The sequence below is a fragment of the Sceloporus occidentalis genome, unplaced genomic scaffold (assembly GCF_023333645.1).
Source record: "Sceloporus occidentalis isolate IW3139 unplaced genomic scaffold, rSceOcc1.0.p SCAF_10, whole genome shotgun sequence".
In the NCBI taxonomy this organism is placed as follows: domain Eukaryota; kingdom Metazoa; phylum Chordata; class Lepidosauria; order Squamata; family Phrynosomatidae; genus Sceloporus; species Sceloporus occidentalis.
Genome location: NW_028316990.1, coordinates 13,639,549 through 13,659,763, shown reverse-complemented (window position 1 = coordinate 13,659,763; position 20,215 = coordinate 13,639,549). Strand labels below are relative to the sequence as shown.

The 20,215-nt window shown below is 39.7% G+C and overlaps 1 protein-coding gene across 2 annotated transcripts in view; it reads left to right on the top strand.

The window, feature by feature from the left end:
* The window catches only part of LOC149305909 (neural-cadherin-like), a 106,201-nt gene extending 85,986 nt beyond the window's left edge, over positions 1-20,215 (top strand). Inside the window, exons 29-33 of one of the 2 annotated variants that reach the window (XM_089476999.1) lie at positions 903-1,167; positions 2,802-2,976; positions 5,880-6,124; positions 12,639-12,793; positions 15,220-20,215. In XM_089476999.1, the coding sequence (XP_089333125.1) occupies positions 903-1,167; positions 2,802-2,976; positions 5,880-6,124; positions 12,639-12,793; positions 15,220-15,639 (1,260 nt within the window). In that variant the 3' untranslated portion in view covers positions 15,640-20,215. Of the gene's footprint in view, positions 1-902; positions 1,168-2,801; positions 2,977-5,879; positions 6,125-12,638; positions 12,794-15,219 lie in introns of those variants that run through there. The other variant, XM_089477000.1, reaches the window with a different exon arrangement.

Below are 20,215 nucleotides of genomic sequence, written 5' to 3'. Positions count from 1 at the left end.
GAGTGGCTTCCGGATGCTTCGGGGGCATGCATTATCTGAGCACCACGCCCCCAAAGTGGCCGGATGCTGCTTCTTTTGGCCTGTCTGTTTCAGGCTATAGAAACCCACTAGGTGCCCTTGGGCAAGTCACACTCAGCCTCAGAGGAAGGCAAAGGGAAACCCCCTCTGAACAAATCTTGCCAGAAAAATCCATTGGTAATTTTGCCTTAGGGTTACTGTAAACTGGAAACAATTTGAAGGCACACAACAATGACAAATGGTAAATCCTTATTTATTGACATTGGCCAATTGCTGTGTAGTTTATCTACTTGTGTGCTAGCCACATTGTACAGTCAATTGCTGAAATTTACATGGAGTCTGAGTATTTAATTGGGCAATTTACAAAATGTCTGATTAGTTCACACACTCAGACATCTATTGGCGACTGTCCATATTGATGAGGGAACGTGCAGAATCCTCTGTTGATACCATCAGTTCCTCACATTATCTGCACTTTCATGTGAACATACATAACCATAGTTGCTTCTGCTGGCTCCCCCCCCCCCCCCCCAGAATGGCCTTCTTTCCCATGTGATAGAGTATAAATCTAAACAATAAATAAATGAACCATGTATGCTTTGTGCACATTTACTGGTCAGTTCACATTGCCCTGATACATTAATACAGGATCATCCCTGTGGGAAGATTGCTGCATTTATCTAATCGTGTGTAAAGAAATGCATCTCTGAATCTTGACCCTGTCTTCATGTTTATACACATATGCACTCAAGCAGTTTGGAGCCCATAGCTGAATTCACAAAGTCCTTCCACCTACCACTTTTGCTCTGTTTTTCAGCACTACCTAGAACCTAGTTGTGCAGCTTTCAAAGATTATTAACACCCTTTCCTTGTTTCTTTGCAAGGTGGTCCTTGGCTTATTAACAGTATCTTACAACCTGGGAGATGGAGCATTTGCAGTTAGCCTTCCTTCCTATCAAGTTGATAATGGAGAATGGCATCAAATTTCCCTGGAGAGAAATGAAGATGAGTTCATTCTTCGCCTGGATGGAGGAGGCGGGAAGAGAGAAATCTTGAAGGCAGCGGGAGTCTACAAAGAGATCATCCTTGATCCCAACAGCTTGGTAGTTGGCAATACACACCCTGTCAATCAAAGCCACAGTTTCCAAGGTAAAGAGAATATTCTACTTAACTGTTGTCTCGGATAACTGTCCATCACAGAGCCTTAGCTATTAAAAGAGTTATGAGATGGCACTTGCGTAGCACCCATAGTGTTTGTGTATTAGCATTTAGCATCCCTTGCTTTTCCTTTGTTGTTCTTGCACAGCTAACAAGCTAGCCGATTAAAAATATGAAAGGGCCCCAAGGAGACATCTTGCGACAGCCCCTGCTACCCTCCCCCTTCTGCTTAACTTTTTTTCTTACAAATCTTAGCAAGTTGTGACATCGTGTAAATTTGCAGTGGGGGTGAAGGTAACATTTTAAGAGTGCTGGAGGGGAGATTGGTAATTCCACTTATTCTACTTGAACAAGTCCACATTTTCTTTTCTCCTCTTAGGTGGTTGGTCAGGGGAATAGCCCTGTACATTTTCAGAGTGGTTCAGATTGGATAGTGAAAAGCAGGACATGGAGTTCTGCAACTGATTATGTATACACAGTATAAAATATATATATACATTTTCTGGGTGAAGAACCTTGGTTTTTTAGATGTTGTTGGATTCGTGTTTGTATTTGCCTGCGTGACTCATCCAGGGATGATGGAAATTGTAGCCCAATACTTGTAGAGGATTGCAGGTTCCACATTCCTGAGGAAAGATAAACACATTCAAGTTGTTTTCTTCTTCTTCTTCTGTGGTATTGAGGATGGAGCAAGAGTCAAGGCTCATGCCAGGGTGGGAATCATATGGCCCTCCAGGTATTCTTGAACTGCACCTCCCAGCATTCTTCACAATTGGCTAGGGCTGATAGGAGGCTGTTCACCATCATTTGGAAGACTGCAGGGTTCTCACTCTTGATTTATACCATGTCCTACTTACTGGTTTGCATGTCTGTGAGGTATATTATGAATGAATGAACTCAATGTCTTCATCCTAATGCAAGATACATGCAAAAGACTGTTTTAGTGGGTGGGCAGATTTCACACATGTGGTATCGAGGTGTGTACTTTACCTGACAACCATGATCCACCAACTGGAGTCTAGTGCAAAAAATAGATATTTAGAACTACTTTTATTCATGCATAATTGTTTGTATTAATAAAAATTATTTTTTGAAAAAAGAATTCCACACAAAAATCCATTTCTGGTTATGCCAAGGTTTCTTCATCGTAGAAATAAATTTGACAAATGCAGGACTTTTGTTTGTGACAGTCATCAAATCAAGAGAATAATAAATTGTTGCCTTTCTACAATAAATATAAGAAGAATATATTGAAATCTACTTCCTCTAGAGCAGTCTCCCCGTAGCCATCAGATTTTAACTACACCTATCATCCTTAGTATCAAGGCTTCTTGGATGATGGGATTTGTATTTGATAGCATCTGGACAGCACTAGCTGGTGGAGATAGCTTTAGAATGATACATACCCCCAGAATGATTTCTTCACATTTGGGGGTATGTATCACAGCTGGGAAGCAGGGAATGGAGTGGGAGCTCTGACCTGCTTCTGAACTTCTGAGGCAATTGTTAAACATAATACATGCTCAGCCTTGCAGTGCTTTTGACACAACTATTTCAAAAACAATTCTTGATGAAGAGGGGTTTTTTTTTAAAAAAAATCAAGTCTGTTCTGTATTTCGCTTTAGGATGCATGAAGGATGTCAGGTTCAATAACTACAGGCTACCTCTAGATCCGTCCCTTAAGGAGCTGGTATTGAGTGCTCAAGGAGTGAGAAAAGGCTGCCTCTCTGAAGCCTGCAAGAGTAATCCTTGCAGCCAGCAGTTTATATGTATTGACTTGTGGATGATGCATGAGTGCAGGTAAGGTAATATTGTTTCATAAAATTACAGTGTAAGATCAACTCACTCCCGCAGGGCTGCAGTTCTGGTGGTTTGAAGAATGTGTATGTTTTTTGGGGGGAAAGTATGGTGGGTTCCTTTGGAAGAGGTACTTACAAGTACCTAGCTATACACAGAGCAAGCATGAATGCAAAAAATCTCTATGTGTTCCCCAACCAAGAGATCAAATCCTTTGTTTAAGTTCCAGTGATAAGGCTTTCTCTGAACTTAACATATGTTGTTATTATAATCTGCTGTGCAAATGTAGAGGAATGTTATATTAGTCACAAAGGAAGAGTCTTTTGCCCACCATTAATCTAGAATCCTCAGATTAGAAAAGGATGCCCCTTGGAATCAGAGAACAGAGGGGAAAATAGTTTGGAGTCAGTTTGAATTGAGAAGAAGATCTGGCAGTTAATGAGTTTGCCTGAAGGTGCAGCACCTTGAAGTTCAGGATTTCTCTCTGGAAATTGATGCAAGGTTAGCAGGTTTGGTGCTTGCTGTGGGAGTGCTGGTTTGCCTCCAGTATGCTCAGCTGCTTGAATAAAACAAATATTACAAGAACAGCATAAATCTACAACATATTTTCACATGCAAAGGAAATGAATCCTTGTAGCATTACTTGTGAAGCTTCTCATCAGATGGATATCTGGGGAAGGTGTGCTAATAATAAATTGAAATTGTGCCTTCAGTATCTCCCTTTTGAGAAGCTCCCATCTGTCCTGAACTCCCTTCTCTTTCAGTATTCCTGACCTTTTAGTATTCCTTCAGATAACCTAATAAAAATATAGCAATATTTTTTCCCAAAATTAAATTAATTAACAATAAGGCACTGTTGCAGGAAACAACAAAAAAGGTCAGTGTATTCTTCACCCAATATCAATTCCACTGGTATACAGATTTAATATTAAACAATTCCAATCAGGAAGAAAAATGAGAGGTGTCTCAAGAAACCAGGATGGATGACTAATGAACTTTCAATTGAGCTAGGTTTTAAACAGAACATGTATAAGAAATGGAAAAATGGGGAACTCACCAAAGAGGAATTCAAACAAATAGCTAGCATGTGTAGGGAAAGTCAGAAAAGCTGAAGCTCAGAATGAACTCAGGCTTGCTAGAGAGGTTAAGAACAATAAAAAGGGCTCTTTTGGATATGTCCACAGCAAAAGGAAGAAGAAGGAAACAGTAGGGCCACTGCGTGGAGAAGATGGCAAAATGCTAACTGGGGACAGAGAAAAGGCAGAATTACTCAACACCTTCTTTGCCCCAGTGTTCTCACAAATGGAAAAGGGTGCTCAAACTGAGGAAAATGGAGCAGAGGACACAATAGGGGAAATGCAGCACAGAATAAATAAAGATGTAGTACAGGAATAACTGGTTAATCTAGGTTAATTTAAGTCTCCAGGACCAGATGAGCTGCATCCCAAGTGTTTTTTTAAAAATAGCAGAAGTAATTTCCGAGTTACTGGCAATAATCTTTGAGAATTTCTGGAGAACAGGAGACGGCAAGATGGCCATCTGTCAGGAGTGCTTTCGTTGTGTGTTCCTGCATGGCAGAGGCTCTGACTGGATGGCCCTTGGGGTCTCTTCCAACTCTTTGGTTCTATGATTCTGTGCGTAATTGGAAATCACTTTTCTAAGAACTGATCTTCACTGTCCAGATGATACCCTGTGTAACTAGTGAGCTTTTCCTTCTGGCCAGTAGCCCAGTCTTTGTAGTGCAACTCTACATGTTTTGGAGACTCTTTTATCTCCCAGAATACTGTTGCTACTACCTTTTTGCTTAAAACTGCAAAGCTAAGGTGGTTGTCAGAGTGACCTTACTATTAGGCACTGAAGGGCAGTTTTCTTAGGTGAAAGAGGCAAAGAAACAGGGAATGGCCAGACAGGATTGTGAATGCTATATAGCCTGTGCAATTTAAGCTTTCCTTATACCTTCAGATGTAGAGAACAAGTCTATCCCACCACTGATGTTGAAGGAAGTTATAATCAGATCTTGGGGAAATTAATTTTAAACTAATGTATTAAAGTTAGCATTACTTGAGAAGTTGTTGTTACTTCTTGTTTTACTGTTTCAAAAAAGTAATGCACTGCCTTACTCATTAGTAGTGTGTTACAACAAATTGCCAACATCTTACTTTTAAAGAAAATCAATTAAAATAGTAAAAGTTGCAAAAATGCCTTCCAGTCTCCAGATACATTAAGTAAACACTATCTGTTAAAGCATATACTAACATGTTTCAGTACTGCAAATAATACTGTGTGCACGTATTAAAGAGGAAAGTAATGAGTAACACCATTATTTTTAATGAGTTTCTCTATAGTCTGGATTTGTTTGGTTAATTTTTTTATACACGGAAGGGGAAAGGGGGTGCAATGTTGTTCTTTACTTTAGGCAGCAAAAAATGTTGGACTGGTTGGGTTTGTGTTTTCAACTACCTAGCAAACAACATAATATGGTAAGTAGTTTGCATTTACTTGATGGCTAGCAGGTTGTGCAGCAATCCCTTGAGAACTGATTCATTCATTTCAAAAGCTTGTTTCTAATACCTGATGAGATATCAATAAAGCAGTCTCTTGCTAATGAAAGCTTCTGCTACAATATACTTATCTTTAAGGCACCACAGTGAGAAACTCTTTGGAAGCTGGTGTGTGTTTGTGTTGCATGAGCCTATGTTGAAACACAGTCATAGGAGCTGGGTTTGTTCCAGGTATCCAGCCTTCTGAACTCATGGGGCTCATTCGTAAGCAGATTGCATTACTCTGGAACTGGCTCTTGATGATGCTAAATGGGAACATAAAAATCAAGTTGGTGCCCCAGAGCTTTGGATGAACCAGTGCTGAGGTTGCTGCTGAATTTTTTGATCTGCATTTCTGTCTTTCAGTTGCCCTCCAGGACACATGTTGGTGGAGAATGCCACTGGCCGGCACTGCATTTATACTGCGTGTGCTCAGAGGCCATGTAATTTTGGCACATGTATCTCTCAGTCTGCAAGCAAGTTCCGATGCCACTGTCCCGATGGCTACTCAGGCCGTAACTGTGAAATCACGCTGGCAATCTTTCACAAGGATGCTGGGCTGAGCTTCAGCTCCATGTTTGCTATCTGTATTTGCTTTCTGGCCCTTCTAGGTAGTTATGGCAACTACATATTATACTATCTTTGGTGATGAACCAAAACCATCCTCCGTGTTGTCCTGTGTACATGTTACGAAAACTCCTGCTGGATCATGCCTTCATTGTTTTGTCCTTTTGGTCTTTGTTTCATCAGTTGAGACATTTCTTCTTTCCATTGTGATCCATCTGCATTTGATTTAAACTTTCCATCTTTGTTCATTTGCTGCATTTCTGCATTATTTTGTTGGCAATTGATTCAGAAAGAACAAGCCAAGCATGTATCTGAAAGGAGAAATGAACATTAGAAAAGAACATTATTGTTGCTGACCAAAGAGCAATCTAATCCTGCATCCTGGCCAGATGCTGCCAGAAAGTTCACAAGTTGGGTGTGAAGCCAATAGACTTTCCCCTCTGTTGCCATTGAAACTCAGTGGCATAACTGCCTCTGGATCTGGAGGTTCCATTTAGCTGACATACCAAATAGCTGTTGGTTGAGCTATCATTAATGCATTTGTTCAGCCCCTTAAAGCTGTCTAATATGAATTGTTCATAGAGAAATGTTTTGCAGGGAGTAAATTCATCATGAAACAACTTAAGTACAGCCGGCTCTCCATATCCACAGATTCAAGCATCCACAGCTTGAAACATTTTTTTTTTAATCCAAAAAGCAAACCTTGGTTTTTCCATTTTGTTTAGGAACACTATTTTACTATCCTGTTGTATTTAATGGGAGCATCAATGCATTTTGGCATCCACAGGAATCAAACTCCAGCAGATACCAAAGACCTACTGTACATGATTTTGGAGCAAGTTGGAAAATTGTAAAATGTGTTGATATGAAATAATTTATGAATTCATAATTAAGTGTTACAGTATTTATTACGCTACAGCACTTTCTGAATTTGCAAAGCACTTACCAAAATGTTTTATCTTCACGGTAACCTTGTGAGATTTATTATTGTTGTTCCCATCTGTGGATGTAGGGCAGAGACAGCTGAACTCCATGGCAGTGGAGGTATCAAGTCTCAGTTCCCAGTTTCATTTTTAGCACTCTGGTCACTAGATTACAGTGGTCCCATTGCCAGATAGGGCACATAGCATGGAAATCTTGCTACCAATGGAGATTTTCAACATGTAGATTTTCAAACGTACAGATGGCTCTCTTCTTCCATGGGTTTGCCGTCTGCGGACTGGAACATCCATGGATGGCCCTGCCCCATTCTTCCCAATGGAGGCATGTGCATGTGGCTGCACCACCATTGGAAATAATGGGATGTGTGACCCATGGATTTTGCTATCTGTGTATGGGGTGTGTGCGTGCGTGTGTTTCAGAATGTAACGCCTGCAGATTCGAAGAGTTGACTCCATCAAGGAAATTGGTTCTTCCTATGAACTCCATTAAGGAGAAACATATGCAGTAGTGACTCACCTCCTCCCCCCAAAGTTCCACATATTGACCTGAGGCAGCTCTGCAGGATAGAATCCTTTGATTGCAAACAGAATTTAACTCTGTCCTGAATTTTACCATGGCTTCTTTTGAAGTCATCAAGTTGTGATCTTGCAGCAATATGGGAAATTAAAAATTAATTTGGGGGGGGGGGGGTATGCTATCACTTCTAGGCTAGCCCTGTGTAGGTTTTTTAATTATTTATTTATCAAGGGCAAATAAGGAATAGAACATGTCAATTCATTCTCTATCACCATCTTTATAGATCTCTGTAAAATGAGTAAGTTAACTACTCCTTTTTTTTGGCCAAGATCTTGCAGCAGATATGGTGTTGTGGTGTCACCTCCCAATGTGACCCCTGAAACGCACTTGCTGAGAGATGGAATTCTGTTGCACTGGTGAGTGGGATGCTGAAGGATGATGCATCCAGCCCCATTCTGCCAGCAATTGGTGGTGCACTAACCAGAAGCATAGACCCCCACAGAGTCATGTCACAACATACATTTGTTGGTGGGAATGGGCTGGACATGTCATCTTTCAGTGCCCTTCTCACCAGCACTTCAGAAATCTGCCCCTTAGTGCAGCTGGCTAGATTTTAAGGTGGGTTTTAGAGGCATTTACCATCATAACCACATTGTAAATGTGAATAGGAAACAGTTACGGTATCATAAGTCTAGCTTACCACCTTGTAGCTAATAGGAGGCCAGCCTATATGTTGGGAACCACCTGCATGACTTAGAAGTCTGGAATATCCGAGTTGTAAACCGTGCTGATGGCCTGCTATAGACTCCAGATGGTTGACTGTGACAAATCTTTGTTTTTCATGTGAGTAGTATAAATGTGTATGTAGAACTTCTACATTTGCATTTTTGAACTGTAGTTGAATGGATCCGTTTGCCATGCAAACATGGGACAATAGTTATTTGAAAAGTCAGAATTACCTTTCAGAATTATGGGGACCTCTGCTCTTTAGGTAAATGGAGATTGTAAAGAGTTGATACAGCTTGAGTCTTCCTTATCTGGAATTTCAGAACCCCAAATGCTCCAAAAACCAGGTTTTTTTCATGGGTGGCTGAGATTGTGGAACCTTTGCGTTTTGTTGGTACAAGATACAAAAAATTTATTTCATAAACATTAGTATTTAAAGTATTGTTTAAATTACCTTAAGACTATGTATGTAAGGTGTATATGAAACATAAATGAATTGTGCTTGGGTCCCATCTTGAAGATTAGGCATACATATGCAAATACAAATATTCAAAATCCAGTATCCAAAACACTTTGTTCCCTTATTTCGGATAAGGGAGATTCAACTATTTCTTTTCTCTTCCAAATGTGAGGCATCTTTTTATGAGGCCATATTGTTCTCTTATTGAGTCTAGGGAGAGCTAACTGTTCATTCCCAAGTATCACCTTTACTTTCAATTAGGAGGAGAAAAGTTGGGCTTGGAGCAATGTTAAATATTGTTCATCGGCACTGAAAACATAGTGTACTTATAGGTTCTTTTCTGTGAGAGCTCAGTGGATATTGCATTGAGTTTGATGCACATTAATGTTGACTTCTACCTGTAATGTTTGCATCCAGCGGTTCTTTTTGACAAGCAGAATCAGAGGAGCAGCTCCTCTGAGAGTTGGGCCTTGACAGTGTAAGAAGAAAGGCATCTTGGAAGGCACAGAGCTACATTCTGTATTACATTTCTTTTTCAAACAGATATCTTTGTAAACTGAAAAGAACACTTTTTGTGCTAGGCACTGGGAACATGAAGCCAAACTCTGTCCCTTGGGGAGATAGTCATGTTATCTAAATGTTCTCCTAGTTGTGTGGCCCTGTCTAAAGGGCACCTGTGCTTGCTCATTTTAGTACATCATCATCATCATCATCATCATCATCATCATGCTTTATTTATATAGTGCTGTAGATTTACACAGCGCTGTACATACAAACAATAAAATAAAGTAAACCTGCCCATGGCGTACAATCTAAGAAATAATAGCATAATACATATAAATAATACATAATGATACAGGAAAAGGTACAATAAAATACCTTGACTGATGTTGTTGCTCTGAATGGTCAAAATATATCACATTGTGCCAAGTAAGTGTATTTCAGAATCAAGTTTGTGCAAGCTTTCCAAGACTGTATATTTCAAAATCAGACTCTCGAACATATTTTGAAGAAGGTATAATCCAGATGGGTATACCAGTGGAATGCAACTTAGAATATTGGGTATTTCCAGCAGTTATTTCAAGAGTCCATACATGTGTACTCAGTAACAAGTCATAGAATCCCCAGGGTGTCGAGTTAGTATGAATATGATTTCAGCCTAAAAGTGTTTTTTATTGGAACGTTTGCCATGAACTTCAGTAGAATTATGGGAATGTGTTATTTATTACATTTAAATCACTTGATTACATACAACAAGTCTGAGATAGCAGCCCTGCGGCTGCAATTTTGTGTTTATGCTGCCTTAGAACATGGGTGGGGAAAGTGCATGGATTTTGATTTTGGATGTTAATTGTACTTTGCTATATGGCCAACATGGCTACCCCTGAATATGTTTTTAGGGTGATCAAAATTCATCCAGCTTGCATGGCTACTTGAGAGTTATAGATTTAAAAAAGTAAAATGTCCAACCTGTGTGGCAATGCCTGTCTCTCTTGGAAGAAAATGTTCCGTTGGTGTAAGGGGAACCTTTGTTCCCAATGCAAAAAGGAGACCCAAGCCACTGTATTCGAGGGGAAGAGTCAACATTCCTATCCTCCACCAGAATCGGGGAGCCCTATGCCTGTCACAGTTGGTCCTCCATCTCCAAGGATCCTTTATCCACAAATTCAATTATCCACAGTTTGCAGATATTCCAAAAATATACAGTATTAATTCCAAAAAGCAAACCTTGATTTTGCTACTTTATATAAGGGACACTCTTTTACTATAACATTGTGTATAATGGGACTTGAGCATCCATGGATTTTGATATCCATGGGGTGTGTGTGTCCTGGAACCAAACCCCAACAGATACCAAAGGTCTACTTTACTTAGCTTTAAAATTGTTAATGAGGTGAATGACATCTCTTCTGGCTTGGCCCTGTGAAAACATATTGCGACAGGCTTTCTCATTCAGTCATCTTTACGGTACATTTACAGACATTTGCAATCATGTAAACTTCAGTTCAATCATATAACAAAAATAAGTTTAGAGAACACAAATGCTGTGCCTGAATTATTTTTTGTAATAAAATGTATACTGCACAACCTTTTTTCCCTTTGTTTAATGACATGGTCATTACTTCTGTTCTTTTACATAGTTGGTTGCTTGTGCTGTTTCCCATTTTATGTAAGATGCTAAAGTTGTGTTTTGATCATAGATTTAAATTGAGCTAAGGCTGTGGCCAGTTTCACATCACTGTTATTGTTATTGTTACTGTTTCTTTATATAGCACCATTGATGTACATGACATTTTTTAAGTAGAACAACCCCAAATGGGGCCTTGACAAAGGTGTACAATTTAAAATATATGTATATTTATATATACACATAGGGGGGCAGGAGGGAGGAATAATAAAGCTATAAAAGTATACAATACTACTGTAAAGCAGATTATCCAGATAAAATGCAAAAATAAAATACAGTATAAAACAAACTGATAAATACATGTAATCAAAACATACAGAATGATAAAAATCTTAACAATTCCAAAAGCTTTTTATCTGAGATCTAAAATACTGAGGGGAAGGAGCAGTCTGCAAATGTACAGAGAGGCAATTACAAGAGTACGGAGCAGGGAGCGAGAAAGGACGAAGCCAAGCCAAGGAAGAAGAAACCCTTGGTTGGCTAAGAAGCCAAGAGTTCCTAGAATACAGATCTCAAATAGGTTGGTGAAAAGAAAAAAAGGGCTGAAAGACAGAGAGCTAGGTTCGGTAGGGTTTTGAAAGTTGAAAAAAGAAGCTTGTACTGAATCCTAGAAGGAATGAGTAACCAATGTAGAGATAGCGGGGTTTCTCTTCAAAAGTGGGGCAACCTGATCAAAATGACAGGCCAAAAAGATAACCTTAGCAGCCAAATGTTGAATGGAAAAGACTAAGGTGAGAAAATGGAAGGCCAGTCAAAAGAAGAATATAGTAATCGGGATGATGATAAATGGCCAAGTCTAGCAGAGGTTTGAGGGACATCTTTCAGGAGTGCTGTGACTAGTGTATTCCTGCATAGCAAGGGATTGCATTTTAGATCACCCCCATGGTTCTTTCCAACTCTTAAAATTCTGTGATTCTAATGTATTAATAGGATTTACCACAAATGTCTGCAAGAGATGACTTCTATGGAATTGCTGCAGTGTCATGAATTTCTTCCCTCTCATTTGTTTTGTCTGTCATCTGTAAAGTGCTCTTCCATCTTCATGTCATTCATCTCCTGTGACAAACATATGAGGTAGGTCATTGTTCCCATTTTAGCTGAGAGAGATTGAGAAGTGAAAGATAAGACCCATCAGATAAGTCACATCAGTATGTAGCTGGCTTGTTTTAAACCCAATCCTCTTTACCATCTTTTGGATAGACTACTTACACACACACACACAAACATATATATATAAACAAGAGATGTTAGTATTGCAAGCTAAATGTGGGCTCTGATTTTCTTCTCTGGATATTGCTCACCTTCTGACTGCTTTCCTTCTATTTATAGCAGTAAATCAAAAGGAGAGCTTAAGCTATTGCTAAAACTAGCTGTGCTTATTGGATTGTCTACTTAAAGGTCTGAATTGGTGCACAGTTGAACTGGCACAATCCCATTAGCTTGGTACAAAGACTAAACTCAAACGGTGCCAGTTTGAGAGCAGAGGTTGGGCATGTCGGCATGAGAGAAAAAAGTCACGTAAGTGATGAACATTGTGGAATGTGTTCAGTTAAGGCCTGGTTGCAGCCATATGTGCACACACTTGTGTCCTAAAAGGCAACAAGGCAGGTGGACTCCCGGTTATGTCACATGGCATTATCCAAAATGAAAGTCCCTGCTGTTGAGATGCTGCATTTCACATGTGGTTTCTAAATATTCTTTCCTTTTTCCCTGTCTCTTTATCCAGTTCTGTTTAGTGGCCTTTTCCTTTGGACTTGGTGGAAGAGCCACAAAAATAAGAACGGAGTAGTTTATCATGTCACCACCTGCCATGATGACCTGGAGGACATCCGAGAGAACATCCTCAACTATAATGAAGAAGGGGGTGGCGAGCAAGATCAAGTAAGACAGTTTTTAGATTTGGAGTATGTAAGCGTGGCCTCAACTGTTTGCTTTTCGGTTTATTTGATATTGCTGCCATATTTCTTCACATGAAAGCTGCTTTTGATTTTCAGAGTGGAACCTGTGTTACCTTGTTGCTGCAAAAGAACAAAGAATTGCGTGGCACCTTTAAAATGGTGTTTGAGAGTGAGCTTTTGTGGATACACAGCCCACTATTTCAGACTGTATATTTTCACAAAGGATAAAAGCCTCTAGGCATTTTTTGATTTCCTTTAAAGTACTGCACAACAACCTTTTTTGTGGGAGCGGTGACTGCTAATGACCCGCCTCGAGTGTCATCTTTGGCAGAAAGGAATGAAATAAATGTAACAAATAATGAATAAATAAATAAATGGAGAGTTAACATGTTTAGATGTTCAAGAACATACAGATCAAGGCAAGGCTCCTGATAGGCAACATTAAAAAAAGAGGTGAGATTCGCAACAGTAAATGCAGTAGACAACGTCAGAAGGAAAACCTTACATGCTACTTTCAGAAAGTTGGTCTGGGCTTTGAACCAATCTGTGATCTCAGTGAAAAGTAGCATTGAAGAAAAAGACTTGTCAAGGCATTATGTCTCTACTTGGAAGAACTTCTAGTTGGGGGGGTATCACCAAGAAACAACTGCCTAATAAAAGTCGGTGCTCATTTTAAAATACAATCAAAAAAACCCCAACCAAATAATTTTAATGCGAGTACTTATAAAAATTGTGGATCACAAGTACCATAATGAAAGAAGTCACCTTTGTTCTCAAATGTGAAGGAATGCCGCTTCTGAAATGCTGTTTGCTGAAACACACATGTTCATCCTCTAAAAGACTGATTTTCTTTCCAAGACTAGGTTGAATGTAGATTTAGAATACGTAGAGCCATTAAAACCAAGCCTCTTAAGTGTCTGATTAGTCACTAATTTGATTGAGTAATTTAATTTTGATTGATTTCAGTAGGTTTGCCCTAAGTATGACTTAATATTGGATCCAACCCATTGTTTTTACCTATTTCTAAGCGTTTGGTGGCCGGGGACAATGGAAGTTGTAATCCAACACAATTGGGAAAGCCTGTTCTAGAATGTTTGACAGATATGTTCTACCAAGATTGTATACAGGAGTAATGATGTTGATGTTAAGAGGTTAAGGTGGCTAGAATTTAAAAAATGGTGAATAAAGAGAGAAAATGGGAAGAGAAGGCAGACTACTGTACACCTCCCCATATCTTGAATACTTGGCTTTTAGCAAGAGTTTCATGGAGCCAAAGTATTATGAAAGGAGCAACTGACATCTGTGCAAGCAGCAAATGGTGTCCCTTCCCCAAAAGTCCTGGCATATAGTATCAAGGCCAGCAAAGTTATTAGTGCACCTAGGACAGACAATTCCACAATCTCTTAACTCCTTTCCTGGGAGTAAAGGTGTAACGATAATAAATTAATGTACTAATAATCCATTAATAAACACATTGTTGACTTTCCATGGCTGCCTGAAGTTTCCATCTCATTTAGCTTAATGGCAGGGCCATCCCTTCAGCTGACCAACATGAACTTTAGAACAACTAAAGAGGAAAGATAAAGGTGCAGACCTAGTTTCTAGATTGGTTCGGATTTTACATGTGGAACTTCCATCTAGCTGAATGGATTTTCTGTGAACGTGTTTTAAACACTTAAAGGGATATTTATCATCAAGGTGGCACATAGGGAGCTAAGTATATAAATCCTATTAGCACTTAATAAGATTAACTTCCTTCACAAATTGTTTGGGAAGGGGGGAATAGGTTTACCCACACGGGGGGTATATCTTGAGAAAATCCACATTGTTCCTTTGACACATCAGGCACTATGCCCTGCCCTTTCATAAAACCAGCAAAGTGAGCCTTAGTGATTCTTTCTTTCTCCTGTTTGATTTTTAACAGCTTTGTCTGATGAAGAAGCCAATGGAGTTTCAAAAGCTTGCATCATCTTTTTGCGCATTTTGGTTGGCCAGTCACAAATGCTAAACTGTAGGTTACACATTTGTAACTGCGATAATGAATTCCAACCACCTTTTAATGGCAATTTGAAAAAAGAAAATGATACTAGTAAAATATGGACGTGTCCACCCACTGCATTCATTTTTAAATGCACTTTTTAAAAAATATCCTCAATATTGAAAGAAGTAAGCTTTTGCTGGTGGTTACTTTACATTCAATTTTTTACATCCAAGGACAAGAGGGAAACCTGGGTTCAAATGTGATGCTGAATGATGGCAGCAAAGTTTTGTTGATATGTGTAACCTCTTGGCTTAATGTTGGCTACTGAGCAGGAACCACTCCTGAAAATGAAATCCAGGGACAGAGAATTAAGCCAATATTCTCTGGCAATAATTCCTCTTTAACCTAATGCCAACTTCTTCCTTTAGGATGCATATAACATGGCAGAGCTCCAGATGTCCCTTCAAACCAGCCCGGCATACTCTCTCTACAAGAAGAAAGGGAAACGGACAGAGCTGCAGAGTCCCTTGAGCTGTGATTTCCACATCAGTCCAAAGGAACAGCTGGAAGCTCTCTCAGCAGGAAAGGGCCCCTCCTTTTCAAGCATCGATTTTGGATGTTACCTTTCAGGTGTGGTAAGAAACATGGACCAGCAGCACCACACTCTGCCCTGCGATTCATTGCAGGTATTTTACACAGAAGGCGAATGTTCAGAAGCTAGCAGCCTAAGTTCTCTTGGTTCCTCTGGATGGGATGAAGATACAGTATATGGGGATATAAAAGAATGGGGCCCCAAATTTGAAAAACTCAGTGAACTGTATTCACATGCAGAGCCTGATGACATTTAGACCTATCTGATGCGAGAAGAACTCTTGAGGATTTTTGTGGGGGTTTTGTTTACTTTTGGGGGAGGGGGTAAAGGTACTTTAAATGTACTTTTGATGAAACTGACTCTTCCTTGTGAGATACATTAAAGTCAGAATCAAAGTGGGGACTAGATGACCCCTATAGGAGATTGGGCTATGAGTCCAGAAAAGCAGCAGTCCAAAATGCAGAGGGCTGGATGAGGGATTGAAAACGGAAGCACTTTGGGTACAGTTGTCTTTTGAAGGGCAAGATACAAGGGACAAAATAGAACTGGAGTCAGACTAACAAACAATTGAAGGATGTATGTAAAGAAACAACTGCTTTATTGGTTCTAAGAATGGATACCTTTTTGGTAAGTCGCTTTCTGCGTGAAAACCTGGAACAAAACCATGGCTTGTTCTGAGCTGCTCCTGCAATAAGTTGAAAAAACAGTTGTATATAATGTTGGTCAAATGGTATCCTGGATGGGAACTAACGTTTTTTTGAACTTTGAAGATCCATGCTATGAACTTTCCGATGGTTGTGTGGTTGCTTTTAATGGCCAGAATTCTCTATTGCTGTCTACATTACGTAACTGTACACATACTTAGTCATATAGCGGAGGCACTAACAAACCCTGTTAATGAATTGTGAAGATGCACATTGGGATACTGGAAAGAGTGTTGCAATGTGCACCAGGCTCTACTGATGTGCACTTGTCCCATTGTGTACTGGTCACTTCACTGCCCCCTCTCCCATGTAGTAATGTCACAGCAGCCACTTGCTGAATACGGACATAGCAAAACTGTTCACTTCTGTTTCCCACAGATGTGCATCCTCTTATGAAGATGTAAGTCTTACTGAATTGTGGTCAGTACAATTCACCCCTTCCTCTCCTGTTGAGGTGGAAGGGACCCCTTGAGACCACCTTTAAATAAATAACTCACTGCCACCAGCTGTTGACTAACTGTGCCCACCTTAGCAACACATTGGGATTTTGCTGGGGAATTCTACTGGCATTTCACTCGCCAACCCAAGAAAGAACTGGCAAAAATTTGATGATCTCTTACAGCACTTTCCTAGCCTTAGAGTGGGACATTTCTTTTTCATAGCTTCATAATCTGAGAATCTTCATTTGTTGTCAGGAAGAGGCTCATTAGACAAGCAGAAGTGGTGTAGAGTTTTACCATTAACATTTTGCATTTTGTTAAAATTCACAACACCCTGGAAATAGGTGTCATAAAGCAATTTGTTTACAGCTTGTCTTGGTTGGGTCGGTGGATAAAGCAGAATGGATTGTAACACTTTAGGCAGCAACTTGGGATATGATATTAGAATGGTCTCTTTATATGGACTCCCCACTCCGCGACATACAAATACAATTGAAGGAGGCAGAGAGCTGGTTACAACTATAGTAGTTTTCTTTCATGAAGCTATTTACATAGGGGAGCATTCAAAATTGAGGTCTCTTCCCTGCCAGCCAAAATGGTACAGTACATTCTGTCAGTAGCAATAGCAGGTACACCTGATTATATAGGAATACCATACTACCTCTTTTTTTTGCAACAGCCTTGGAACATTTCCTTTTGCTAGCTGCCAACCCTTCTACCCCAAAATGAGCCTTTTAAAAAATCTCACATCTTAAATTCATGTTTTAACCCCAGATTGGTTAACAAGACAAATTAGGCTGTAGTTTCTACCCAAAGTGAACCGCAGAATAAATAGCAAAAAGAATCCAGAACGCTGCCTGGAAAAAGGCCCCAAACAGGAATCATCCTTCATTGATCGAGGCCCAGACTAGGATTTTTCTTCCTTGAGAAGGACATAAAAGCCTTTGAGAGCCATTTTGAGGAGACTTTCTGTTAGAACGATGTTGTGGTACGATTTCCTGTACATTTTTTAGTCCTTTAAAAATCCATTTCTTTAACTAGCTCAAATAGCAGTCCTGATTTATTTTTTGCTGAAACTCTAATATCTGAAGCGAAGAAGGCGGCCTCTGCAGTGCATTTCAATCTTCTTATCGCATGTCTGCATTTCTACTTAACCATTCCACATAAATGCAGTGCATTGGGCAAGGAATCACTGCGGACTGAAAATCTAAAGTTAGATTTCATTCTGCTGATGTTTCCAGCCCTGAGCAATGTATCCCATTCCCATGGCTTTGCAAAAAGGAGGTCTTCCGTTATGAGTGCTCCTTAGATTATTCATATTTTTCCCCCAACAAATTAGAGATAACTTTATGAGAAAAGTCAGGGAGATGGGAAACCAGAAAATGGAAGATCATTCATGCACAAGGGAGGGAATGAACAATTGTACTGAGGGAGCAGTAATGGATATTGAAGAGTCCTTGGCAAAACATCAAGGAATGTTTCCAAAAGTGTGCATTATGCCACAATGGAGATCAGCATTTTCATAGCAAGCCAGAAATACTCAATTCCCCTCCCACTGCTACTTTTTTTTTTGTATGACTGTTTTTTCCCTCACCATTAATGTTGTTGAAAACGTACTCATTTTGCGGATGGTGGGAAATTTTAAAGAGCATACAATCATTGGTATAAGTTTACGTTGGTAGGGTCCTTGAAGGTCATTTGCTCTAACCCAGTTCTCCATAAAAGATTCAATGATGGATGGATGTCCAGTCTTTGAAGAGTTTCAGTGAAGCATAGTGTACTCCTTCCCAGAGTACTATCAAACAACTCCTGATGAGTAGGAAGAGTTTCCCAGTGAGTACATCGGCTTCATCTGAGTGACAGACCATCACATATTTGAAGATAGTTATCTTTACTATTTTCCTGCAATGGTGACTAGAGGTAGCTTCTTAAGCAGGAAAAGAGAAGTCCTCCAAGTTCAGAGCAAAGTTCCTCTCGTCCAGCGTTCTGTTGCATATAGCTGAATGCAAGAAGACACAGAAGTTGGAAAAGTTACTTAGTTGGCCTACATCTCCCCAGATGCTTCAGCCAATTGGTTTGTGTGGGAGTTGTCCAAATAAGTAGCTTTGCCAAGGCTTGGAGAAGTCAGTTAAACAGCAACATAAAAAGGTATTCTATAGCAGAATTTTTTTTAGGACCCCCTTCCCCTACCAGTAAAACTACAGGACAATCTTCACATAGCCATTGATGTTGCAAAGCAGGTTTGAACTTTTAAAAGGCTTAAAGGTAAGAGAATTAGCTGAGCTTTAGAAGTGTTATAATTTCCATTAAAAGGGGAACTATGTCTTTGCTACAGCATTGCATGAAATGCGGACTAAGATATACTTTCAGTGTTTGGTTAGCACCAAAATCCTCGGTGCTCTCCTGTGATGGTTTGATCATCAGGGAAGAAGATCTGTTTTTTGAATACAGTACAGTGGGCCCTTCACATTCACTGGGGTTAGGGCTGCAGGACCTCCATGAAAGTAGGAAAAATGCAAATAAAAATCACTATTGTTTTTACCTGAGAGAACACCTCTCCAGGAAACTCTAGGTTTCTCCATTGTGACTCTGTGGTTCATATCCATTGGTAGTTGACCATAGAATTGCACTGGAGTACTTACAAATACCTAGAGAAGTGTTTTTTCTAGGACTTTCTAGGTTCACCAGTGTGACTCTATGGTCAGCAGAGTCACTTTGGAGGACCTAGAGAGAACATATTTCAAATAAATCAGATATGCAAAAGTCATAGCTGCAAATGTAGATGGCTGACGGTATTCAAATATTGGAATTCACTCTCGAGGGGAAGGTTTAGCACATCACAACTAAGGTTACCAGGGGAAAAACAGGGCAAGGACTCCTGTACCTTTAACAGCTGCATAGAAGGTGAAATTTCAGCATGTGTTGCTTGTCATGCAAAGTCTCCCTGCTGAAATTTCCTCTTTGGAGCAACCATTAAAGATACAGGAACCCTGTCCTGTTTATTCATCTGGCAACCAATGAATGAATGTGGTTTTCCTTCCCGTCGTCTATTGTTAAAAATTATTTTGTCAGTATTTTTCATTCATGCAGGTGGCAAACAGATCTAGACACTATCATATGACCCTGAACACATCCAGTCTCTGATTCTGGAAGCTGAACAGGGTTGAGCCTGGTTAGTAGCTGGATGGGAAACCATCAGGAGATACCAGGAATTTTCAGGCAGGCTTATAAAAACATTCTGTCTAGAAATCTGGAATGCTATTGTTGTCAGCCAGTGTTGACAAAACTGGTTTAGATAGACTCAGAATAAGGCAATTTCCAATGTTATTAAATTCAGAAGACCAGAAATGATGGTGGGCCAGAGACGCATGGGGAGGAGGAATCCAATTTTCATTTATATTGTTTTGTGGGCTGGGACAAGTGTATTGTATGACTAAGCTTTGTTTTGTAATTGTGGCAGACTTGTTGTAGGAAAAATCAGTAGCAAAATATCCCTCTCCCAGACCTCTTTCCCCGTCTTAAATCTAGACATTACTCAGTGTGAATGATTTGCTTCTTACCCATTCATCTAAATCTGATCCACCCACAATGTGATATGCTATCATTTTGAGTGCACTTTCAGTCCAAACTAGACTATTTCTCTTGCCTGTAACATGCTATTTATTCCCGTGGTATTCTCTACAGAATA